This window comes from Ursus arctos, unplaced genomic scaffold, assembly GCF_023065955.2.
Source record: "Ursus arctos isolate Adak ecotype North America unplaced genomic scaffold, UrsArc2.0 scaffold_16, whole genome shotgun sequence".
Classification (NCBI taxonomy): Eukaryota; Metazoa; Chordata; class Mammalia; order Carnivora; family Ursidae; genus Ursus; species Ursus arctos.
In genome coordinates, this window is record NW_026622830.1 from 43,893,818 (window position 1) to 43,921,364 (window position 27,547).

The 27,547-nt window shown below is 42.2% G+C and overlaps 1 protein-coding gene across 4 annotated transcripts; it reads right to left on the reverse strand.

The window, feature by feature from the left end:
* On the reverse strand, positions 1-25,737 carry LOC130541847 (ral guanine nucleotide dissociation stimulator-like). Of its 4 annotated transcripts, XR_008959411.1 has the most exons (9): positions 7,761-7,848; positions 4,502-4,666; positions 3,648-3,863; positions 3,176-3,279; positions 2,600-2,669; positions 1,920-1,991; positions 965-1,689; positions 467-552; positions 1-274 (listed from the first exon to the last, which is right to left on the reverse strand). XR_008959411.1 is itself a non-coding variant. In XM_057312704.1 (7 exons), the coding sequence occupies exons 2-7, from the start codon at positions 4,592-4,594 to the stop codon at positions 1,543-1,545; spliced, it is 702 nt and encodes a 233-aa protein (XP_057168687.1). In that variant the 5' UTR covers positions 4,595-4,666; positions 7,761-7,848; the 3' UTR covers positions 1-1,542. The 4 variants fall into 4 exon arrangements, 1 of the variants encoding a protein (XP_057168687.1); XR_008959410.1 differs by having other exon boundaries at positions 467-1,689; XM_057312704.1 differs by having other exon boundaries at positions 1-1,689.
* Positions 25,738-27,547: the final 1,810 nt, after the last annotated feature.

Sequence of the window (27,547 nt, forward strand, 5' to 3'; positions counted from 1 at the left end):
TCTAAAACAAAACAAGGGCTTTAATCTCCTAATATGCAAATCTATCACAAAACTATTTAAAACAACTAAATGGCACCCCCTACATAAGGAAATAGATAGGGGGAAGGAGTGTGGAGCACATGGGGTGCACCGACCACCAGTACACAGCTGCTGAGGAATCCCTGCAGGGCCACCGGACACTTGCTCAGCCCTGAGGTTGACTGCAGCCAGTTCTCCTTCTTGAGTGCTGCTGACCAGCTAGGACCGGGGCTCCAGCTGGCAGGACAGGGTGTAGCTAAGGACAGAGGGACACCTGTGAGTTGCCCAGGAGCTTCCATTCAAGAGTCCCTGCCAGTGTTTGTCCACAGCTGGAGTCTGGCGCCCTGGCAACAAGGCCTGAGGCTGCCCAGGGAAGAAGGATCCCAGGAGTGGCCAGCAGAAAGAGTCCACCCCGAACCTCACCGACCCAGCTCCTGATGGGCCTCACCTCTCAGCTTCGCTGAGCGGCTCCATAGCCTGGAACCAGGCCCGAAAAGGATCCTCGGGCTCTAGGGTGTAATTCTCGGAAGCCACCTGGAACAACATGATCTTGGCCATGACTTGGTATTCCTGAGCAGAGAGAGAAGCACAGGATGCATAGGGAGACTGGGGGGGGGGGGGAGCTGCAGGGCCTGGTGAGGGTTGAGCAGTGGGACCAGGGACCTGTCCCGGGTCCTGGGACACATCGCCACCCTCCTGCCTGCAGATTCATCCGGTCTCCACCTGTTCTCAGAGGTGAGTATCAGTAGCCCCTCCTCCGGGAAGTTCTCCTGGATGCCATGCATCTGTTCCCACTTCCTAAGGGGATGGGTCTTGCACTGCTTTATTCTCAAGGGATCCCAGGAAATGTGATGTGGAGGGGATGGAGCCAAGGAATGTTCTTCCCAGGGACATCTCTGAGGCCCACTCCCTACCCTTCCCTCCGGGAAGCGCCACATATGCTCACCTTATTTCTTTTCTGGTGGTTGATCTCATTCCCCCGGAAAGCAGACAAACAAAGTCCATCAGAATGAGCTCCCTGGTTCTTAGGAGCACTTGATTCCCATCCCTTCTCATGCTGCACCACGGCCAGGACCCGTAAGGGGGCCGTGCATACACAAATAGCGGGCCTGGGATCTAGGCCAGGCTCTGGAGTCCAGAGAAAGGAGGACATGGGGCAGATGGACTGGCTACAGGTCGGGACCCTGCAGCACCACCCTCTCGGAAGACAGTAGGGGAGGCCGAAGCCTCAGGCAGGAAGGGGCTGCTGCGGTGACTGAGGTGCTTGCTGATGTGGAGGGTCCTGACTTCATTCTCCCCCCACGGGCAACCTCACCGGGGGAGGCTGAGGTCCACTCAGACAGACCTCATGCAGCTTTGCCTTAAGGAACCTCTGCTGCTTTACCAGTCTTGAGCACCAGGAGCAGTGTCCTAACTGCAGCCTCCCCTCACTCATCCCTGAGATAGGCAACAGCCCCCAGGCTCACAGGGGCAGCTGTGAGGCTGTCATGAGGGGAGATTTGCTGAGTCCTGAGAGCTCAGGGCTCAGTACTGGGGCGCTCTGCTCCCAAACCTCCGGATTCTGGTCCCTCCCCCACAATCCTCAGGCTCACCCACCTCCAGATAGTCCTCCATGGCAGTATCCAACATCACCAGCTCAGTGAGGAAAGTGCCAAGGAAGGGCACGACACCCTGTGTCATGAGGGGGAGGGTTGGGATGACAAAACCCATTCTCTATGGACCTTTCTAGACCCTCCTCCTGGTCCCTTTGAAATAAGAATTGTAGTGCTGTGGCCACAAGAGCCGCAGCTGGAGTTGGAAGGCCCCCCCTTCCTGATCTTTCCTTTTTGGGAGGCTTCCAGCCCTCAGGGAGGAGCCCTCCTCCTCTGACGTTGGAGGCCCTGGGCCTCAGGCACACTCACCTTCTTCTGCATCCTCTTCCGGTCTCCCCGGAGGGCTATCACCAGGGTGGCAAATCTATTGGATGGCCACTCCTGAAGGGCCAAGGACAAGTTCCTTGAGACCATGATACCCTCAGGCCACTTGCCCCCACCATCTTGGACTTCAGACCCTAGACATCTGACCTAACTCATACTGATACTGAGGCCCCATTATCCAGAAGCAGGCCATGAGTGATTCCAGAACAATCTCACTCCAACATTCACTCCATGTGTGACCTTGAGCTTGCAGCCTGGCCTCCCCGAGCCTGTTTTCTCATCAGGAAACGTGACAACTCCACCTGTGTCCCATGGTCTCCTGAGGACTCAGGGTCCTATTACTCTCATCATTGTTGTGGCCCTCAACCCAGCCCAACCCCATCACTGAGCAGAGGTCTGTCCTCTGGGCTCTCCAGGTTTGTACAGGCCCCCACCTGGAACAGCTGTCGACACAGAGGGAGAGGGTGTCTAGGCTAGGAAGTCTGCTTGGACACCACCTGCTTGCCCCCTCGCCACCAATGGCATCATCACCTAGGCTGTTGCCACATTCATGCCAAAGTCTTCCCCTCCCCAAGGAACGCTTCAGCCCATCCCGACTTCATCCACTCAGGACCCTGTTCCCTCCCACCCCTCCTCTCTTTCCAGACCTGCACCTTCCAGGCTACCTTGATGAGCAGGTTCCTGCCCTGTGTGGTGTCCTTGCTGCACAGCTTTTGAAAGATCTTCAATGGCTTCCTGAACAGAGGCAAGGGAGGCAGGATCAATGGACGAATAACGTGGCAGGGTTGAGTGCGAGTGCCTTTTCTTTGAGAACGCCAAAGTGTCAACCTGCCTGGTTGAGGGTTTCTTCTGGGTTCCTCTGAGCACTAAGGTCTTTGTAGGACATGGGAGGGAGCTCTCATGTGGCTCATCCTGGGCCTCGCTTCCCATATTCATTGAGAAACGCTGTTTGGGTCAATTTTGGGTTCAAATGGGCAGAGAGCTTAGTGGCTGTCAAGGAAACACGTGAAAAGATTTAAAGCAGCTCAGCCCCATGTGGGACATTTGGCAAAACTGATTCTAAAGTGGGAGGCATGGTGGCCTCTTCACCAGGGAGGCTGAGAGACCCACCCACCAGCCCAGGTCCTGTGGTCGGGGTTTGCTGCCTCCCAGAAGGTCCAAGCTGCCTGAGGGGGAAGAGGACAGGCCTCTGGGACCTTCCTCGTCCATCCTGGTCCCTCCATGGAGTGAGACCCACTCACCTGGAAACTTTCTCCCATGTCTTCTCAAGGCAGTGAATTGAGACACTCTGCAGAGCCGAGAGGATGGCATGCAGGGAGGAGTAGTTCCTCAGGGTTTGACAGGCCTGGGGAGGGAAGAGAATGGGCTGTCACATGGGGAGCTGGCGCCCAATTGGCTCTCAAGCTTCAGTCCCCCTTGGGGAAAGCACTCCTGCTGGAGGAAGCCTCTGTCCAGGGACCTGCCGAAGGGCACACGTGAGGCCCAGAGAGTCCCACTGCTGCAGAGGAGAAGGATTTTACCTCACTCCAAGGAAGGAAACCAAGCATCCCAGAATGGGGCCATGCAAGTCGAGGTCAGCATGCCCCTGGACGGAAGAGCCTAGGGCAAAGTCCCTAGGGCAAAGACCAGGGCCTTCAACCCTGAGACCTGATAAAGGGAAGAACAGTGCCCGAGGCTCAGGAGAGCACCTCAGCTGGGCTTCCCATTGCATACCTTGGCCACCTTGATCCAGTGCTTCACCACCATGGTCCTGTCCCGGGCTGTCATGCTTGGGTTGCCAAGGCAGGTGGTGATGACACACTTGGCCACACCGTTGAACTGGGTGACAGTGGCCCGGACTGTGGGCGCCAGGTGCTCACTGCCAGGCTTATTGCGCTTGGACCAGATGGAGCCCAGGCACTGATGGGGCAGCAGCTTCTTGAACAGCTCCTACAGAACAGGGGGACCTTTGTTCACCTAGCCATTTCCCATGCAAGACTCATGTCCTACGTAGGGGTTACAGGTCAGAGCTGGACCCCGGGGAGCTGAGAATCTGAACTGAGCCTGGTTGGAGACCGTGGATTTCATTCCATTGTTTTTCACTGAGGGAACAGGCTAGAAGGACAACAGCTCCAGGCATGTAAAGCTCCATTCCCCAAAAGAAGCAAGCACTTCAATATCCCCCTCCAGTCCTGCAAACTACGTGCATTATTCTCTTTTTCTGTGTTGGAACAGCGCCACACTAAGATTAACGCTGCTCAACAACAGTAATGCAGCTGTGCGATTACTGAGAATCTATTTGTTTCAGGCTTCTAACAAAATATCTATTTTCTCTCTTTTGCACATATATCTCACTCAGTAGTGACAGCTCAAGTTCTTTTTCACAATGAACGATTCAGAAATAAGTATCAAAAACAGATTTGAAGAGAACAGAAGAGACAATTAAAAGATACAGAAACATCCCACTTAATAAAAGGCCATGTATTTATGTTCTGAGTCGAATTTTAAAGCTTTTAAAACATTTTATGCCTATAAATCCATCTTAGATAGCAACTAGACCTCAGAGAAACACTTAAATAAACGTTTACCAGTTGCTTCCTGGCGAACAATATTTCTTGCTTTCTCAGCTCCCGGTGCCCCAGATGTGGTGGCGCTCCTCGATCGCATTGGCTCGGCCACATCCGGGTGGCTCCGCCAGCTGAGAGAAAATGATCTCTCCACAGTGGCTCCTTTCGGAGAATCTAGAACACAGCCTGATAAAGGATAAGACAAGAAAAATAATCTAAAGGCTTACTTCATTATCATTCATTGCACAGCCTGTGTTACTCAGCAAATTTCATAAATCCAACTGTATATAATCGGCAGCTTCTCTTGTTGCAAAATTAGGTACCACTACTCTGCTTTCCTCTCATAGAGCTCTGGTCAAGTATTTCAAACGAGTGGTCAAGGATCCAAGAGAAATACAGGAGAAAAGAGAATGAGACAGAGCTTTCTGCACAGGTAATGTGCTGGCGGCTGCCGCCTATGGGTCGTTTTCACACCCAGGTTCTTGAGAGTATATTTTGTTTCCAAAAATCCAGTGCTTAGAAGGCAAGTATTTCTATAATGAACACTTAAATTCATTTTTATTTTTATTTATTTAAAAAATTTTTTTATTATGTTAGTCACCATATAGTACATCCCTGGTTTTTGATGCAAAGTTCGATGATTCATTAGTTGCGCATAACACCCAGTGCACCATGCAATATGTGCCCTCCTTACTACCCATCACCAGCCCATCCCATTCCCCCACCCCCATCCCCTCTGTAGCCCACAGTTTGTTTCTCAGAGTCCATAGTCTCTCATGCTTCATTCCCCCTTCTGATTACCCCCCTTTTTTTTATCCCTTTCTTCTCCTACCGATCTTCCTAGTTCTTAATTTGGGAATTAAGAAAACAGGAAACAGGCAAGGCCACATGGTCAACAGTACATAGATTCCAGGTGCATATACTTTTAATAGGAGAACTATATTATGCAGTAGGATAGGAAACCTAAGTGAATTCTTGAGATAAAAACAGATTTAAAAAAACTTAGATGATCAGCCAACAGCTCTACAGTCTACCTCAGACCTTTAGGGTACGAGTTCACTGTCCTTTCCTGTCAGGGGTGTTTCAGTAGAAAATTGTGAGACGCACAGATGTGGCCTGTTATGTAGTCATAAGTGACTGCTTAGGGGCACTACAGTAAAGTTAACACTGTATTACTACTGACACAGATGACACCAGTGACCCTTCAGTTTAGGAGACTGAGTTGTCAGTCTGGTGATGAAGGTGGATGGGTACCATCTACCTAGATCCTATGCCTTCTTAAGTCTCCCTTGAGTTCAGCAGTACAAATTCAAAGGATCTGGGAACAAACAGAATTCTCTGGCTCACCTGTGATGGAAATCTATCAACACAACATCTTAAAATAGATGCACAAACTGACTGAAGAAATTAAAATAAACATGCTCAAAAGTCAAGTGGGTGAATTTAAATATTGACAGCCTCTAAGATATCTTGTGCAAGATTAAAAAGGTTTCAGGGTCTACTTTTCTAGAAAGAATTACTAAATAAGCACTGTAATAATTGGTAACAGATGATAACAGCAATTGTGAAGACTTTACTAGCTTTCAAGTGGGAAAAAGGAAAACAAAGAACTTTCTGACTAACCAACTATAGCAGTTTTAGTATAATTTTAGTGGCCATTTTATTTTTTTACTACCCTGACTGAGATCAAGACCTGAGCTGAGAGATCAAGAGTCAGAGGCTTAACCGACTGAGCCACCCAGGTGCCCCTCGCGGCCATGGTTTTGGAAGATGTATGGCATAGAAGATCTGCTGCAACACAGATCTTTCACTCAAGGTATTTGGTTTCTTGATGTGAATTTGAAACTTTGCATAGTCCCAAGTACAAGTGAGGAGTCTTCATATATTATATACTCCGTTCATTTTCTTTTTTAAAAAAGATCAAAATGCCAACTCCATGAATATTACTTACTACCATGTCAGTACTGGTTAAGGTAAAAATAAAAAAGAAATTAATACGTCCAAATTGCACCTCTCAACAGCAACTGGAGAAGAATACTAGCTTATTCAACCTGTCCTTGGCCACTTTTTCCTAATGAACCAAGGAAAGGACCAAAGATACTGGATACAAAGAGAACAAAAACAGCTATTATAATCCAAACTAAACATTTTTGAACACTGTTGTGCTACAATCAAGTGGAAAATATTTTCTCTTGGTTTGGCCAAGTCGATGTAACTTATCCTTTCAGAAAACAAATTAACACTCTCCTGAACCTAGGGAGATACGGGCAGTGGGAAGGCTGAGGATGGCATATGGCAATCCACTTGGAGGACAAGGAATACCAAGGCACACAGGCTAGGGACTCCGGCATGCACTTCTCTGGTGAGGGCACGGATTTTCCTAACAACTGGCACCGGAATTCTTTGAAGCTACTCAAGTAAAATCATCTTCATTTTGTTTAAAGTTGATTTCAAATTATTTGCTGATTTTCACTGAAAAATGAGAAAATTCAATAGTTACAGAGTATTAAACTGCTAATGAACCTGAAAGCAAAAAGGATACCATGACGAGAAATCCTACTGAGAGACGGATGACAAAAGCATGTCATTGAAAACTGGGCAACAGGCAAGCTATGCCTATGCTACCTCAGGTGGATATGGGGTAGAGGGTGGGCGCCAGGGAGCAGGGGAAAAAGAGGCATTCTGTGTTTTCACTTAGAGTCCTAACAACCTTCCACCTAGATGGGAGCCAAGAGGTAATCAATCTCCCAATCTCCATTTTTGAGGTAAAATCGTGAGGTCTGGGAAGATTAAGTGATCAGCCAAAGTTGTTCTTTCCAATGTTCCCAGATGGCACTGGTTCTATTTTATATATTCATACAGATAAAGATTTAAAAAGTAGAGCATTTATCATCAAACAGGCAATTTTTAAGAAGAATATTCTTTATGGGATTATATAATCACCATGCTTGTCTTGCAAATTAGAGTCCAGATGACGGACTAACTCCCCATAGGTGTTCAGGAGATACTTTTTAAGATTTGGATCTCGGTCATTTCACGTTCACTGCGTAATAATCCCTCTCAAAAACCTGCAACCAGCTCATAGGTCTCCTTCGACTAGAAAAGAATCTTTACAAACTGAAGATGAGCAGTCAGGAAGAAAACTCAGAATGAGAACTTAAGAGCTGTTTACTGACAGGTAGATAAAAATGTCACCATACTTTAATGATGCTATCACAATAAACAAAATGTTCAAATTGACTCCAACTGGAGGTCTTTATGTTTCCAGCCAGCCACGTACCTGCAGCATAGCCTGAGCCCCGGCTTTCATGTTCTTATTTTCTTCTTCCGTCACACATCCTCTGCTCACTGCACTCGTGAAGGAGTATGTTCGTCCCCAACTGGAAGATCGCTTATGACGGGAACCATCAGATGAGGTCTTTAGAAGATAAAAACCAGTTAATGGAGGGGGAAGAAGTACATGTTCACATATTTAATTCCTTACACTCACCAAAATTCATGAGAATATGGGTTTTAGAAGGGCGAGTCTTTTTTCCATTTTGTTCACTGCCTCCAGCACCTCAAACAGTGCCTAGTGTTTAGTATGTGCTGAAGAAATAAACACAGGTCCAGTGACTGAATGAGTCTCTAAAACAGACCTTTAAAATGTGTGATAAATTCCATTTGCTTATCTATTCATTTTGACCTCATGACCAGTTATTAAAATGATGTCACCAATATTAAAAAATCAAAAATTATGGAATTAATACAGATATTTAAAAGTGATATGCCTTTGATTACAAATAGTTTTAAATGTTTGTTGTTAATTGCTGCAACACCCACTTTTAGAAATAATTTCTCAGGGGCACCTGGGTAGCGCAGTCCTTAAGCGTCTGCCTTCGGCTCAGGGCGTGATCCCGGTGTTCCGGGATCGAGTCCCAATTGGGCTCCTTTGCTGGGAGCCTGCTTCTTCCTCTCCCACTCCCCTGCTATGTTCCCTCTCTCACTGGCTGTCTCTCTGTCACATAAATAAATAAAAATCTTTAAAAAAAATAATTTCTCAGACTAGATTTCAAAACAGCATGCCAGAAATATAAATATGACAGATATTTTGTTTCAGGAAGAGATCCCACTGTGTTGTTTTAGATTTATCCAGCCTCTAGCTTTACCTAACCAGGACGAAAAGTTCCATTCCAACAGCACTCACTCTGAGGACAGCACCCAGCCCTGAAGTGAGGCTTCTTAAGAGAAGAGATAGCACTCCTTATTGGGTTAGTCCTTTCAGCTGCTCTGGACAGGCCACTGCACAAGACAAGACTGCCAAAACATTCTAAATTTAGTTTTTCAAATGCTATTTGTTTAAACATGTCAATACCAACACGGCAGTGACATTTTTAGTCTCATACGCAGACGTGTGAACATACGATGGCTCATAAAAAAACTCTGCCCCACAGTGAATGACGAAGCTGCCATGCACAGCCGGACCTAGCCTGAGGGTAAGGAGGTGACCAATGATCCTGAAGACAGCCCAGAAGCAGCCTCACTGAAACAGGTCCTCACGGAACTCAGCAACTGGAGAGCAGCAGCTGTGATAAAAGAGCCCCGCCGGCCTCTGCCCCACTGACTGGCACCCTCGCCCGATCGGGTAGACTTTGCTAAAATATGTGTACTCCCAACTGAAACAAGCGACAACGTATTACCTCCTTGCTGTCAGTCTCTGAAAATCCTAATTTTTCAGCATCTTCTAGGGCAGCTTCTTTTTTATCTGGCTCTTCCATGAACACAGGTTTGTCCTGGAGGATCCACTTTCTGTAGATTTGAACTACCTTCCTTGTTACAGCGATGTCACAGGAAGGCAACAAAAACGCCTAAAATAAAAAGAGAAGACTCCCTTTAACTCCACACCTGCTCAGATCACTGTAACAGACACATAACAGACATTTCTAATCACCACCACCAAGTTTAGACTTTCCTCTGAAACATACGGAGCCAGATATTTTTGTGCACACCAAACTTGCTGAAGAAAAAAGGCATTTTCAATTGGGCCAGAAAATGTCACACAATTTAAAAATAACTTCTGTATTCTGAATATTTTTTTTACAAAAATAGCCAACATGCACACCTACACAGATACTTTAATTGACTATATAAACAATAACAGTTATACAATCCAATGAATTAGAAATTGAGTATAAGACAACAGACATACTACTGCAGCCAGCTGCAGCCAACTGTCACACCTCCGCCTAACTCCATGTGCAGGGATGTCGTGCTGGTGACGGAAGGATTATTTACACCACAGAAGTTGGCAAATGCTAATAATTGGAGCCTTTTTTTTTCTTCCCCTTCGTGTTTCTCTTCCTTCCTTCTTTTTTCGCCCCTCCCTTCCACCTTACCATCCCTTTCTGGGAGCCAACATTCACCAGCATACCAATGAGTAAAGACTGTACCCAGGTGTTTTGTACTCACTGGTATGCTGGTGAATGTGGCTCTCAGAAAACACATTAGAGAGAGCCTCTGGCCAGCTGTAGCATTGTGCACACTTATGTGGACTTTCTTTTTTCCGATTTTTCACATTTATTTGAGAGAGAGAGAGAGAGAGCATGTGCCCAGCAGGGGAAGGGCAGAGGATGCGGGAGAGAGCAAGCAGACTCCAGCACTGAGCACAGAGCCTGACACGGGGCTCAATACCATGATGCTGAGATCACTGCCTGAGCCAAAACCAAGAGTCAGACTTTAGCCGACTGAGCCACACAGCACCCCATGAACTTTTGAACATTAAAGACTCTCTTTACACATATGCATGTAAGACTTCTGATTTAATGTAAGATTCCAAACATATAAACAAAAAGGTAAAGGAGAAATGTATTTGCCTTTTGAGTATTAGCTCTAAGGAATATTTCTGAGGGGTAAACACAAAGGAGAGGAACTCAATACTACAGAAGTGTTTTCATTCCATAGATGAAAAATTAAGCTGAGGCTCAGAACACAAGAGATATTTTCCCAAGGTTACAAAGTAAGTTAGCGATGATTCTAGGTCTTGAAATCTCAAGATTCAGAGATTTAATACTGTCCTTAATGTTCATGCTACAGGATCCAATTACAGGCAGACTTCAGTGTAACACGGATTCATGCAATATATATATTTCCATCGACGTCACATCAAATTCCAGAATAGAGGAGTCTGTGTTATAACAAGAAGGTAACATATCAATGTAACAAATATTCTGACTTGTATCTCAAGAAAGATCAACAAAGACAAAGCAGAGTATGACAAAGTACAATGCTGTTTCACTCTAATGTTGTTCCAAATTGTATTACAAATATTTTCACACATACAATAAAGTAGAAATACTTTAAAGTGAATACCCATATACTGCCACCTAGATTCTACCATTAGCATTTGCTAGATTTGCTTACCACATACCTATCAATCCACCCCTATTTACCCTTCTTTCAACCCATTTTATTTTTGATGCATTTCAAAGAAATCTGCAAACATCAGTACATTTCATCCCTAAACATTTTAACATGCATATCACTTCCTTAGAGTTCAAAATTTCTTTATGGTACTTTACAGAAAATTTATAAATCATGAAATGCACAAATGTTAAGTGGACCATGTGATGAGTTTGGACAAATGTAGACAATGAGGTAATCCTAATCCAAAATCAAAGGTATATCATGTTATCCTCCTCCTAAGAAGCAAATAGAAATTTTCTCCGTAGGAAAATAAGGTCACAGTAAAACCCAAATGATTTGTACAAACTGTCTGGTTAATATGATATGTAGCATATTCATTAAAAATCAGAAATATGCGAAGTCAACATTAACAACACCACAATAAAAACCAGACAATAATTTAAACACATAGGAGATCCAGATAAAGAAAGTTTCAAAAAGAAATGTAAATGGAATTGAAAAATAAAATAACCAAAATTAAAAACTCAGTGGGTATGGATTGACAACAGAATGGACATGGCTGAAAACAGGATGAAAAATCCAAAGGAAACACTCAGAGTGAAGCACGGTGAGACGAAAGGACGGCTAACTCAGAAAGGAAGGCAAGAGAAAGAACACAATGACAAGCTGCTCCTATACATGGCTGCAGAGGCACAAGGAAAGAAGATTAGCAAAAAGGGCAGAAATGATATTTGAGGAGAGAATGCCTGAGAATTTTGCCAAAATTGGTAAAAGATGTCAATCCACAGACTCAAGAATCACAAACACAAGCAGGGAAATACAGAGTACCTTACAGTAAAACTGCTGAAAACTAAGAACAATCAGAAAATCTTACAAGCTTCCAGAGGAAAAAAAAGACATTTCCTCCAAAGGAGCAACCACATGACCTCACATGACTTCTCAAAGACAATGCGACAAATATTCAATGTGCAAAGAGAGAACAGCTGCCCATGTAGAATTCAATATCCAGAAAAACTGCACTTCAAAAACAAAAGCAAAATACAGAAATTTTCAGATACAGAAATGAGAAAAACTTTTACCAGGAGATCTGACCTAAGGGAAATACTGAAAGTTATTCTTTAGGCAGAAGGAAAATAATTCTGGATCAGAGATTTAGGAAGAGATAAAAATGCAATAAACAGGTAATTATTTGGATAACTGTAATTGGATAATATATATGAATATATATAAAAAGGAATAAAACTGGGTAAAATAATAGATATGAAAGAGATAATATATGTGTACACATATAAATAATATATTCATAATATGGAATTCAAATACAGATGGTCCTCTACTTAGGACAGTTCAACTCAGAAGTTTTCAACGTTATGACAATGCGAAAGTCATGCATATTCAGTAGAAACTGTACTTTGAATTTTGATCTTTTCCTGGGCTAGGGATATGTAGTATGACACTCTCTTGTGGCACTGGGCGGTGGCAGTGGCTACAGCTCTCAGTCAGCCCTGGGATCACAAGGATAAACAACTGATACACTTACTACCATTTTGTACCCATATATCCATTCTCTTTTTCTCTTCCATTATGGTATCCAATAAATTACATGAGATATTTAACACTTTATTATAAGCTAGGCTTTGTGTTAGATGAGATCGCCCAACTTGTAGGCTAAAGTAAATGTTCTGAGCATGATCAGGGTAGGTGAGGCTTAGCTATGATGTTTGGTAGGGTAGGTGTATTAAATGCATTTCTGACTTGCTATATTTTCAACTTCTGATGGGTTTATCAGGACAAAACTGCATTGTGAGTTGAGGCAAATCTGTACATAGCAGGGGCATATGAACTGAGAAGGAATAAATGGAACTGGAGTGCATACTTACAGGGTAAAAGTTGAAATTAATGCTAGATTTTAAGTTAGGGATGCTAACAATTAAAATATTACAAATGAGTGTAAAAATACTAAGCTGGAAGAGAAAAACGGGATGCTAAAAACAACCAGCCTGAGAGAATTCAATACAATTAGCAAAACAATTAGAAAGCAGAAAGTTAGATAGTGAACTTATACACCATTACAGTAGTTGTTATGTCAACTGTAAAGGGAATAAGGCTCCAATCAAAAGAGAAATTATAAGGTTCGATTTTAATAACTATTAAAAGACTATATGCCATTTGTAAGAGGACACCAAAAACATACGGATATGGAGAGGTTGAAAGTAAAAAGAGAGAGATACACCATGCAAACACTAACCAAAAGAAAACTGGTAGAGCTATATTAAGAATAGGCAAGACTGACATTGAGACCAAAAAAAAAAAAATAAGTAAATAAAAACACTATTAAAGAGAAAAAATTCTTCCTGATGAAAGAATCAGTTCAAAGGAACATATGACATTTGTGAATCCGTACTGAAACTAATAATTTTGCCTCAAATATATATATATATATGTGTGTGTGTGTGTGTGTGTGTGTGTGTGTGTGTGTTTGTGTGTGTGTGTGTGTGTGTGTATAGCAAATACTGATAGACTTTGAAAAAAAATAGACCAATCCACTGCTATAGTAGGATATTCTCAGTAACTTGCAGAACAGCAGATCAAAAAAATAAGGCTAGAAAAGAATGGAATATGTGTTTCCTACCTTCTCACCGTATTCTGCATGTCTCAACCTCTCATATTTTTCATCTTTGTCTCTCTGGGGGACACTTGGGATAATTTCTTCAGGTCTGTCATTCTGATTATTCAGTCCTCAGCTGTACCTAACGTGCTATTAAACTCACCCACTAAGGTTTTCCTTTACTATTTCAATTATTACATTTTTTTTTTCATTTCTAGGAGTTCTATTTCCTTATTATTCAAATCTGCTTAGTCATTTGTTATAATTTCTTGTTTCCTGGAAACATTTCCAAGTTGTCTTTTATTACTTTAAACATGTTGAAGGTATTCATACTGAAAATTCTAGAAAAGTTTTGACTTGAAAATTCCTAATTGGAAGAAAGGTTGATCTGAAATTATTATACCCAGTTAAACTGTTTTTCATGTGGAAAAGCAAAAGGAAACATTCCTCATCACAAAAGAACTCAGGGACTAGAGCCTCAAGACACCTTCTTGAAAACACCCACTCAATGACAAAACAAGGCCATCCAAGAAGTGCATCAAAGCAAGCATGTTAGGACTCAGGACACCAGGAGGAGAGTGTAGCTAAATTCAGAACCAAGACTGAACAACTCTGCACATCAGAATTCCAAAACTGACTGCAAATAATGGTAAATTTAGGCTAACAATTTATAATATAATGAAATAAGTGGATGGGGAGAGGAGGCTGAAGAAAATACCAGGCTGATAATTTCTTCAGATTTCTTAAGAAATCAATAAGTGCTATCTAAAATTACACCATGGGGATAAAAACTGATGCCACCACCTTAATGTGATTTTAATCTTCTCATTATAGATAAATATTTTGGTAATTAATATTTCTTGTGTTAAAGGAAATGTTTACTTGAATTTCTACAATTCTGTTTCTCTTTATTTTTTCTTCTGTCAAATTCAAATAAAATAAAATTCAGAGCTCTTCATTAAAAATGCACAAAAGCATCATTAAGAATTAAAGATTCCATTGTCATAAAGTTACCTGTCAATCCCTCACCACCACCCCAGTGCCTCCACATACCCTCCCATTGTCTCTGCCTTTACCTCAGTCAACCTCTGTCTGGTTTTACCTTCACCCATCCATGGCTAGCTGCCTGCCTGTCCATCTTTAACTGCCTGCCAAATTCTCCGTCTGTCTACCTGTCTGTCTGCACCTATGCACCTGTCCATCTACACCTCCCTGCTCACTTCCACCTCTGCCAGCTGTCCTGTCTACACCCACCTGTCTAATCTTCTATGCCTGCCTGCCAGTTTGTTTACGTCTATCAGCTCATCTGTAAGCCTTCCTGTCTGTCTGCCAGGCTGCTCTCTGTCTGTTTATACCCTGCCTTACCCATCTCCTCTCTGCCAGGCTCTTATTTGCTTATCTAGCTAGCCAGGCCAGCAGTCAAATAGACACACATAGGAATACCTGGAATGATACTCTACAAACAGCAACAGTGGTTGCTTAATGGCAGTATTTTGAGTGATTGGCTTGAGACTCTATTTGTCTAATGAACATTCACTTTTTTAAAAATAAAGTTATTTTTTAAAACAAAACCAACACCAACAAAACAACATAATCGACAAATAACCTTTAGAGCAGTGCTTTGAACTTTTCAGACCCATAACCTAAGTAAGACATTTTACGGAAGCATATATGCATTTGTATAATAAATGTTCTTTTAGAATGTTTACAAAGAAATACTAATCCTTAGACTATGCAGTGTACTCTGAAATGTTTCGGTCCATCCTATTTTATTCTATTCCATTATTTTAAAACAATACTGGCCTTTTTTTTAAAGATTGTATTTATTCATCTGGGAGAGAGAGACAGAGCACAAGCAGGGGGAGAGAGAGAGGGAGAAGCAGACTCCTCACTGAGCTGGGAGGCCAGTGTGGGGCTTGATCCCAGAACCTGGAGATCATGACCTGAGCCAAATGCAGATGCTTAACCATCTGAGCCACCCAAGCGCCCCAAAATACTGGCTTTTGATAAGTTGATTTCATGATCTACAAATGGTCACAACGGGTAGTCCGGAAAAACACTGGTAAGAAGACAAGTTTCCAGCGGAGTGACCCCGAGACCAGAACTGCCCCACCTGAAGCTTCTACCACTCACTGCTACCCTGCCTGCTGGGGGCAGCAGTAAACTGAGGCTGCCCTGAGCACCACTGAACCTCGTCTCCCCTCACTTACCATCTATTTCCACTGCCTGCAACCTACCGAACCACCCAGGCCAAGGAGACTTGCACAGTTAGCCCCTGCCACGAGACTTTCTGCACTCGGGGCCCCTTGTCAGCATTTATTTCGACACCACACGCATGGACATCTGACCTTCTTCCATCATGCACTGTTCTCTGGTGCATACACACACATCTTACCTCCCTCACTGAGAACATGCGCTTCCTGAATGTACATTTTAAACTTTAATGGCCTTTAGGCCTAAATATTAAATAGTCTCTGAACACTTTAAAATTGAAAACTAAATCACTAGGAAACAAGTCACATTTTGCCATCCTGAAAAGAACAATACAGAGAAAGACAATTATCATATGGTTTCACTCATTTATGGAACATAAGAAGCAGGAAGATCGGTAGGAGAAGAAAGGGAAGAAAGGGGGGGTAAACAGAAGGGGGAATGAATCATGAGAGACTATGGACTCTGGGAAACAAACTGAGGGCTTCAGAGGGGAGGGGGGTGGGGGAATGGGATAGGTTGGTAATGGGTATTAAGGAGGGCACATATTGCATGGTGCACTGGGTGTTATATGCAACTAATGAGTCATGGAACTTTACATCAAAAACTAGGGATATACTGTATGGTGACTAACATAATAGAATAAAAAATATATTATTAATTAAAAAAAAAAGAACAGACAAAAAAAAATCCCGCCCCCCCCAAAAGAACAATACATCATTGACCACAAGAGGGCAATAGAATGCAATGTTAAAACCCATGCCCCTTCAAGAATCTCTACTTAGTATTTTAATATGCACAACATTTACGGTTTAAATTTCACATACGTGCTTTCAAATTAGATTTGATAAAGAATAATGAGAAGGTGTAAATAAAATGTTTTTTGGCTTCACGGCACACAGATGTCTCAGAAGTTCGGTCATAAGTAGTCTGCAGTTATCTCCTTGGCCCAAGCTACTTCTGAACTGAATGTAGATTGGAGTGAGGACTAAAATTGAATGCAGAATTTAGAGCACCCTCTTGCCAGCGGTGCAATGTCAATAATGGATGCAAACAAAACTTTCCATATAATAAATTAACAATTTACACAATAAAGGCAAAACCACATCAGTTTAGCATTATCTCTTGTGCAAAATTTATAAGCTTTGTGAATCATATCCAGTCTTATACTAAGCACTGGCATCCAAGAGCTTAAAACATTGCTACAGATCAGGGCCTGCAAAGTATGGCCTGTCATCCAAATCCAGCCTGCCAAGTGACTTTCATAAATAAAGTTCCCCGGGAACACAGCCATGCTTCTTTGTTATGTGCTGTCCATGTCTCCTTTCTCACTACAAAGACAGAGCTAAATAGCTGTAACAGAGTCCGTGTGATCAACAAAGCCTGAAATACTATTACCTAGTCCTTTACTCTATAAAGAATATGACCTCTATCCTCAATTATATGACCTTGATGATTTCAACTCAAATTACATGGTTATCAAGTACCTTCCGTGGGTACAACAGGAACGCAACAGGGCAACATTAATGGACAGACTAGGGTAGATTTTTAAGTCATGGACTATTATGATAAAAGAATGTTTTGGCAGCATGACATATACAGTATAGGCTAGAAAGGGATGACACGGCAGGTGTGGGGCTCCAGGGAGCATGCTGCTAACCACAGTCAAAGGAAAAGGAGGGAGCAGGAGTGAGAAAGCCCCCTGCATGGCTTGTCCAGTGATGGCTCACTGGAGGAGCTGGAGACGAGAAGCACGGGAGGGCTGAAATTAATACGCACACAAGAACACGAGTTCCGTTAAAGAAGTGGTCAAGTCATGAGGAGAAGCTGATGTCAGGGAAGAAAATAAGCTAAGCTCTGGCCTCATCATCATTAAGACACCACTAGAATGTCAGACAAGATCACCAGTGGGCATTTTAAAAGGCAAGTGTGCAAACAAGAAGCAAGGTCCAGACAAAAAGCTTGAGTGAGAGTCTCACGCCACATGGCTGCTGGCTCTGAGCCCGAAGGAGGCAAGTGTGGAGTTACAGCAGAAAAGGCTCAAGCCCAGAACTTGGTCAATTCTTGGAATCTGGGGTCAAATAAAAAAGGGGCCAAGAAATGAGACAGAGAAGACACAGTCAGGGAGTGAGAATATTACACTAATATTTTCTTAAGTCCAACCTTTTTATTCACTAAAATACAAAATACGTGAAAACCTCCAGATTGCTGTGGATTACACTGGGACTTTCATTCTTGGTTGATTTTTCCTTAATGACAGTCTCAGAAGTGAAAGGGTTCATCGCTATCTACAAGTCTTGCCCCTCCTCAAAAAGCTCTTCATGCTGCACATGCACCGGTCACGTGTGTGCACAGGGCTCCTCCCCTTCTTCCCACGGATCACAGGTCTCTGCCATTCAGGGGCCTCACCTTCTGTGCGTGTGCCCAGACTCAACAGCTAGTCCCCATCACATGCACACACCCACAAAAGAGCCAGGCTCTGTCTCCCAGGGCACCGGTACCAAGATGCAGGTGGCCAGTGGCTCCAGCCCACACCACAGGTCTGCTGTCTTCTCCGCTGCACCACGGGTTCTGCTTCCTCCATCAGAGTTTCTCCACAGCAGCACTACTAATATTTGGGGCCTGATGTTCCCTGTCGTGGGCTAGTGCAGGCCCTGTCCTATGCCTGTAGCATAATCACTGGCTACTACCCACTAGATGCCAGTAGCATTGCCCTCTCTCCAGTTGTGATGACCAAAAATGTCTCCGGACAATGCCCCTGGGGGGCAGAACCAGCCCCGGTTGTAGCTCAGGGCTGCTAATAGTTGCCTGGCCTCTGATCTATCTCTGCCGTCTTCTTCCTCACTTGCACCTGCTTTCTTGTTTGTACTTCCCCTCCTTTTTCACTCACCACAGTGTCCACTACCAGGGTGCGGTATCAGCGTCATCACTTACTTTCCCCTTATTCCCCTCCCAACTTTTTCCTCTTACGTCATAAATACTTCAATCACATGTTCATACCATGCGTGTTTGCAGGGAAAGTACAACCATCTGCAGAGCCTTCACAGAGCTCCCTCTGGCCCTTGGGACAACACCAGCCTGGGGCTCCTCTTTGCCATGCTCATTGGTTCATGAGTATTCAGCAAGAGTTTTCTTCCCACCTACCTCTGGGTTTCAAGTTTCTTACTGACACGTGAGGGTATTTTTGGAATGATTTGCTCATATATAGAATTTCCCCTCCACATGTAGGAATTTTACAAAAACAAAATCTTAAAGAATCATACACAAAATCACAACACTCCACATGACAAATTAAAAGCAGGATTAGAGGAATCATTATTCAGTCCAGGAATGTAGCCCAACTCATCAATAGTATTTCTTGCAGTACTATGAGCAAAAGAACAAGAACAAAAGTCTCTTCAATTTCATGAACTTATAACACACACACACACTAACCTGACAAAAGACTTCGTTCACAAAGTTGACATAACCTCGCGTTGACAAGAGAATCCGCTGCACCATTTCATACACGGGGCAGTGCTCTTCTTCAATCCTACAAAGGCTGGAGTTGCTGAGTCTTCGGTCAGACAAGGTGCTGCTGTTGGAATGGTTTTTGTCCTGCTCTGCAGGCCCACCGCCATCCAGCTCCACCACACTCTCTTGCCCCACGCCACCACCAACAGTCTGGAAGAAAGTCATTACAACCTCTTTTTCTTTTTTTTAATAATAATATTTTTGTTATGTTAATCACCATACAGTACATCCCTAGTTTTTGATGTAAAGTTCCAGGACTCATTCCTTGCGAATAACACCCAGTGTACAATGCAATACGAGCCCTCCTTAATACCCATCACCAGCTTATCCCATTCCCCCACCCCCCTCCCCTCTGAAGACCTCAGGTTGTTTCCCAGAGTCCATAGTCTCTTATGGTTCATTCCTTTTGTTTCCCCCCACCCTTTCTTTTCCCCTTTCTTCTCCTACTGATCTTCCTACTTCTTATGTTCCATGAATGAGTGAAACCATATGAGAATTATCTTTCTCTGCTTGACTTATTTCACTTAGCATTATCTCCTTCAGTCCCGTCCATGTTGCTGCAAAAATTTGTGTAATCATTCTTTTTGATGGCTGAGTAATATTCCATTGTATATATGGAGCACATCTTCTTAATCTGTTGAAGGGCATCTCGGCTCCTTCCACTATTTAGCTATTGTGGACAATGCTGCTATGAACATTGGGGTGCATATGGCCCTTCTCTTCACTATGTCTGTATCTTTGGGGTAAATACCCTGTAGGGCAATGGCTGGGTCATAGGGTAGCTCATTTTTTAACGTTTTAAGGGACCTCCACACTGTTTTCCAAAGTGCCTGTACCAACTTGCATTCCCATCAACAATGTAGGAGGGATCCCCTTTCTCCACATCCTCTCCAACAATTGTTGTTTCTTGCCTTGTCAATTTTTGCCATTCTAACTGGTGTAAGGTGGTATCTCAGTGTGGTTTTGATTTGAATTTCCTTGATGGCTAATGATGTTGAACATTTTTTCATGTGTCTGTTAGCCATTTGTATGTCTTCATTGGAAAAGTGTCTGTTCATATCTTCTGCCCATTTTTTGATTTGTTTATTTGTTTCTTGTGTATTGAGTTTGAGAAGTTCTTTGTAGATCTTGGATACCAGTCTTTGATCTGTAGTGTCATTTGCAAATATCGTCTCCCATTCCGGGAGCTGCCTCTTAGTTTTTTTGACTGTTTCCTTGGCTGTGCAGATTCACTTTTTCTAACTGCTCATTCCATGAAATACAATTTCAGGAAACCCACAGCCCACAAATCACTATTGAATGGTGCACTGAGACTTAATAAAAGTATAACTAAGCGTTATCAGACAAATAAATACAAATGTCATACAGAAAACTGAACCATCTCAAGCTTTCTTTTTCATTCCCAAATGGGCTATTATGGGTTTTAATGTCAATTAATATGCTGATAGAACTGCTAAAAAATGGTCACTGCTGAAATTTTAAAATCACCACTCTACTTTCTCTAATGTATGCTGAAGTACTTCTATCTCATACAAAAATGAATTACTAAGGACTAAATAATACTTCACCGAACACATTTTCAGCTGAAGTGATGCACCAAGAATGTACAGTTTGTTCAGGTTTATGCTGTTGCTGTCAACATAGTATACGGGATGTAAGAGCAACTGTCCTTCCGTTCTCCCATGAATATTTGTTATACCAGATTCTCCAAGTGGTAAGAAAACTTAGTCTAGAAGATGCACTAATTCATCTCCTCCCTGGTGAAAAATACTGTTAAAGGTATTAGTAGATCCCAAAGCAAATTCACTTTGGGAAAACACACACACACACACAAAAACCCTCAAACAGACCTTTAATACAATAATAAGGGCAAAAGTATAAACTCCATTTGGAAACAGCACTTAAAATATTGTTTTGAAGGGCTTTTACAAGAGCAGCATATTCTTTGAAAACAGATTTCAGATCAACTGATTCAGTAATATTCACTTTACATAGGCAAAATTATATTAAATTTCAAATTCCAAACAAAAACTTTCAGGAGACAAATGAAATTATATGTGCTTTTATTCCTGCAACTCTGTCTCCAGATTCTAATATTCAGTTGTTTAAATTGCTGCTTTTTCTCATGTACAATGCAAATGAAGAGAGAAACACAGTAGACACATGTGAGATGAGGTGGAAAATACAGCTGCGAGGCACAAACAGGAGTACAGGAGGCAGCTGATTAGCTGAATAATGACCCCCCCCCAAAAGATGTCCATGCCCTAATCCCCAGAACCTTTGAGTATCTCACCTTACCCGGCAAATGGGATTTAGAAGGTGTGATTAAATTCAGGTGTGAGAGGGAGCGATTATCCTGGATCATCTGGGTGGTCCCAATGTAATCATGAGTATCCATAAGGAGACAGGAGGATCAGACACAGAAGGCCATGGGAAGATGGAAACAGAGGGAGAAAAGGTGATATGATGAAGGGCCACAAGCCAGGGAATGCAGGAAGCCTCTAGAAGCTGGACAAGGCAAGAAAATGGATTCTCCTCTAGAGCCTCCAGAAGGCAGAGCCGCACACCTGCTAACACCTTGATTTTACCACACTGAGACTGATTTTGAACTTCTGACTTCCAGAGTAATTTAAGTAATTTATTACTTCCAGGTAATAAAATGTATTGTTTCAAGCCACTGAAAGTTTGTAATTTGCTGCAATGACACTAGAAGACTACTATAACAACTCACTGTGAGGCCCACTGAGAGTCTATACGATGGCGGTGACCATTTCTAGGTATGGCCATCTGCAGGGTGTGGCAGCGCTGGGCTGGACAGGTGTCTGCCAGAATCCATTCCCCCTCCCTAATGGAACTCCAGGGCTCTGTGTGCTTCCTCCCCTGCGGCCCAGGTGACTCACAGGAAGCTGGCCCCATCCACAGGACCAGGGAACGGTTCTGTTTCATGGGCCATTCACATAGCCAGCTTCAAATCAGTCAGTGCCTTGTTACTATTCCCGGAGAGACAAGTAAACTAGGTTGTCCCACTCAGACAAAAGGTAAGGGCTTTACAGAAATATCTGGGTTGTCTCTGAACACGAACAAGGAAGGCAGTGCCCCTGCTGCTGGCAGCCGTCTTATAATCAGTGGGAAGTGGAAGACAAACCTGCCAGAGGGAAAGGGCAGAGTAGGGAAAACTGTACAGAATCATGGAGAGAGTGTGAATAAACCACATTCTCTGCCAGCCCTGCCATGAGCTGCTTCTATAAGAGATTAAAATATTTCTTTTTTACCTTTAAGACACTTTGAGTTATGGAGTGTTCTTCTGTTAGGATGATACAACCATCCAAACTCATTTGGAAGGTCAGACCTTTATGACGCTAAGAAAGCCAGATAATAAAAGTAGATGACTCACAAGTGTGAATGACCAATGAAGGAAAAAACTGGAACCTTGAATCAGTGGTTAATCTGCTATTCTTGCTACTTATCATCATCCAAATGTATTTTTCAAGAATGAGAAACTTATTTTCAGTGACGGTTTTCTGAAATTTTGAAACCAGGTAGGAAAAAGTCACAGCCTTTCAATAGACTATTTTGAATTGACTTAATAATCACACAAGATACAATGTAAAATTTATCAAAGAATGTGACTGTGTTTCTTATATATGGTTTCATACAAATTTTTGTCTACCTGATGGGTGAATAAAGGTCTCTCAGCATGGTCCAGAACTAATGGTGTTCCCTGGCTCCGTGAAATTCACGGTCATTTTTATTTTCTCTTCCGTGAACTTCTCTTTCATCTCCTTTTGTCTGTTTTTCAATTGGATGTTTGTCTTCTCATCAGTGTGTAGGCAATCTCTATGTATCAGAGGCATGAACTCTTTTAACAGCTCTGATGTTACAGATGCTTTTCACAGTCTGTTGACCGAGTGTGGCTTTACTGTACCTTTTGACATACAAACTTTTTCAAATTTGTAAAGTAAAGTGGGACCTCATTTTTTCTGTGGCTTGTGGGTCTTATCTCTACCTAAGGTGGTCTACCACTTCCCAAATGTATATATTCCCCTAGATTGTCTCCTAAATTCTTTATCATTTTGTTTAATACTTAAACCTTAAATCAATTTAGGACTTAAATCAATCCGACATCTGCTTACATATGTGATATGAAGCAAGGTTCTGAGAAAGAGAGAGAAAGACAGACAGACTGACAGTTCTTTCAGCTCTGAGGGTTATAGATTAGATTCAAAATTCAATGCTACTCTGTCTCATTTTCTAGAAGGAACTTGTGGTTTCTGTCTGGAACTCTGATAATTTTTTCTTAATTCCTTAAAGTCAAATAGGTTTATGTCTGTTTAGGTTTGTGTCTGTTTAGCTAATTCTCCCTGGGACTCGAAGGCCTTGTTAGTCTAAGGCATGACTTTTTTTCAGCTCAAGTAAATTCTGCATTAGTTCAATTATCACTTCTGATTTTTTCTCCTTTTGTCCTCATGATACTTGCAAGGTAGGTCTAGACCTCTCCTCAGATCTTATTTATTCATTTCTGATTTCCATTTCTTTGAATTTTTCCTCAGTGTTGTCAGATATTACTTTGGAAAATCAATTTTGTTCTCAGCAGTGATCATTACTGTTTACAGTTTACCTATTAAATTTTTAAACTAATGAATTTAAAGTTTTTAATTTTATTTTAAAGATTTTATTGATTTGAGAGAGAGAGAGAAGGCACGAGGAGGGGGAGAGGCAGAGGGAGAAACAGAGTCCCTGCTGAGCAGAGTGCCTGATGCCGGGCTTGACTCCAGGATCCCGGGATCATGACCTGAGCTTAAGGCAGACGCTTAACTGATTGAGCCACCCCGGCACCCCAAATTTAAGGTATTTTAAAGCTTTATTTTTATTTTTTAGGGACTTTTAAAAATTATCTGATGGGGAGAGAGAGCAAGAGAGCAAGCACAAGCAAGGGGAGTGGCAGAGGGAGAGGAAGTGGGAGATACAGATCCACTGCTAAGCAGGGAGCCCAATGCGGGTCTTGATCTCAGGACCCCGGGATCATGACCTGAGCCAAAGGCAGATGCTTAACCTGACTGAGCCAACAAGGCACCCCAAAGCTTTCTCTTAAAACCTTCAGTAACTCTTTTGTTGCTCTTACTGCAATTATATTCCCCTCAGACTTTTTTGAAACTAAGTTTCTCCAGTTCTTCAGTCAGTTCTTATCAAAGCGGTGCTTCTCTGTGAAGATGCTCATTGTCACTCGGGTGTGTGTCACTCTTCCGGCTCAGGCCTAGTCACGCTTCTGGGAACTCCAGGGCATCAGCAAACTTGCTCTAAGTGGACCACAGTTTGTGCATAAAACCGTGTCCCTGCCATGAAGCAGCTGCTCTCCAATCTCCTCAAGTGGTTCTGTTCCACCCAGTGCAAAGTCCCTAAGCAACTCAGTCTGCTGGGAAAGCCCCATTTGTCTGTGACCGAGGACCGCAAGAGAGGGAAGATACACCACCGGCCCCACACAGAAAGAGGTCTTCACTGAAGGCCTTCGAGAGAGACAGCCTTTTCTTGCAGGGATTCCATCATGGCATCCTGAAATCCTGAGATGCTTTTCCACTCCTTCCCTGAGATCCCAAGAGGGCACTTGGCAGTCTCATGGGTCCTTTCCATGGCCCACCTCCATGATTCCTGAGGGCCTTCCTGGTGCTGGGGATTGGTGAAGGCAACCTGATCTTATGCTCTGAGGTCACTGGTACTTGATCAAAGGAGGGAAAATAAGAGGGGGCCAGGAGTCTGCACAAAACAGCCACCTTCTCAAAATGTCTCCCTGGCCCCCAAGATCACCTTGTCATGGCAATTTCAACGGAGCACTGCAAGTGCTATCTCAGACCTCCCTCTGACACCTCAGCAATACAGAGAGAGCCCACCAGTAAAACCAATCCCCATAACCAACATTCTTTAAGAACCAAAAACCCTAATAATCAATTACTTTGGTATGTGTTAGCATATTTTTACCTACGTAAAAGATAAGATGAATGACATACCTGCATGATTTTGGGCAGTACAGCAACTCCATTTTTAGTGTTTTGTGTTGTAGTTAGATACTTTTTTTGAAAAAGAAAGTTACAATCTATTTAATAAAAACAACACGAGCTGCCATGTATGGAATTTTTGTACTGTAAATGTTTTCATCATCTCGCGTTGTAGTAAGGTACACTGGCTTTGGTCTCAAATGGGGGATGTCTGGAAGAAAAAAGAACACATGACTAGGTTCGTGAGTGTAACCCCCACGAATGGTTCAGTTTCTTACTGAGCACATATGTATTTGGTTGTACGAATAGCAACTAAAATTAAAGAACCAGAAATTATAAAAGATGACATCTTTTGGTAGATTTGTTTCTGATTGTACCTTGCACCTGACCAAGATGGGACGGTGGCTACTGTTACTGTTTGCTTGTTACAGCAATGGCATAGAGCTATGGAAGTACCAAGCTAATAACTCTTTTTAACAAATTTGAGACATGACATGAGATTATAATAGTAAAAATATTTTCACATACATTATAACTAATTTAATCTCATTTTATGACTGAAATAAATCTAAAACATGTATAGACATTTTTCATCATTTTAGGTATTTTATTATTTTTTAAATCATTTTAGGTATTTTAACATCCAATATTACACTAATCAAATCCACGGGACTTTAGTTTTATATCCTTTTCCCTTTAGATGAATCCAAAGAATAGAATCAGTATAAACTACTTTATGTCTGAAAGAATTCATCTTTGAGATATCGAACACCACCATTTCCAAAATAATTAATAAGAAGTCCCTTTATCATTCTTTATATTTCATAATCCATACAAAAAAATTACATGGTATTGGATTTGTCCAACTCTTTTACTAACTTTTATACAACTGGAGGTACCTGCATGAGGAAGACAAGTTCTCAATGAATCACTTTTAATTTCAGCATATTAAAGTATACTATATATTGCACAGTGAATACAGACTATTTTATAAGATCAGAAACAAGTTCTGAAAAAAATACCCACATATATACAGCTAACAAATACATATCTCTGTACCTCTAAAGGTTAGTACTTCTACATCTTTCAAAATGCATCAAGCTTCTGCTGTTTTCCCCTGATCCAAGCATGCACATGTGTGTGTATGTATATAAACACCCAAAGACAACTGAATTAGTAGTCCACATTCCCCAGATGGATTAATGTCTTTTGTGACCTTCTCCCCTCCAACATTGTTCCTGATTATTCATTTTAACTAATTTTTGCCTGCTTTAAAATAATTGGGAGAGGAAAATTTGCCTCCCCACCCCCGCATCAATCTAAGGGATACTTGTGTCCTGTGAGCCTTCATTTCTCATAGAAGAAAAACTTTAGCAGTGAAATTAGAAATTCCCTTATGTTTCCTTCCTTTCTGGGGCTTACTCTCCCTAGGTTGCCCAGCTGCCCAAACATTGGCCCCTCCATAAGAAGCTGTAAGTAGCACCTGCTGGATGAAAGATTCAAGAGAAAAGAAAGGCCTACTATGGGCAGCTGCGTGGCCCAGGCTGGCCTGCCTCGCCACTGAGCAAGGTCTGGGGTCACATTACCCCACCACCTGGAAGAGAAGACTTAAGGAAACTTTATTTTAACATTAAAAGATTTGGAAATATAATTACGCCAAAAAAAATCATGACACGTGTTGAACTCTTTCTGAGTACAGGAGCCACAGTTCCCCTTTCCTACTATGAGCTCAGCTACAAATAGGTAGTTTGTACAAACAGGTAAAATCATTTATTAGGAAACTTTAAACCTCTTATAATAAAGTTACCATTAAATATAAGAATAAAATGACTATTATACTTAAAAATAAACAAAGGTCACTTTGTTTTGTCCCTGTGGACATCCTCTAGACATGGCCCAATCAGTACTTACCAAGTACAGGTTTGTAGATGTTTGTTAACTTAGTAAATGATGGAAATAAATGAGGAAGATAAAACTTTTGAAACAATGTAAAAAGAAATTTAAAACCAGTATCTTGATCCTCCTTATTCTTCCACTCCAAGCTTGCAGCCTTTGGATAATATGTGGGAAAGAACATACGTACATTTACATTTCAACTTAATGTCTACTAAACTGAAATGCTGTTATCTTATTAAAATTCCTATCCTAAATAAAAAAAACAAACTTGACAAATTATGGTGACAAATAATCTTGACAATCATGTAATGAAATCATATCTTAAAACTCAAACAATGAAAGAATGACTACCTTAAAACAAAGTGGTTAACTATGTTAAAGACATTTTTACTGAGAATTAAAAAAAAAAATCACCCAAAGATATCATGTTTTTAAACTTGCTCTACT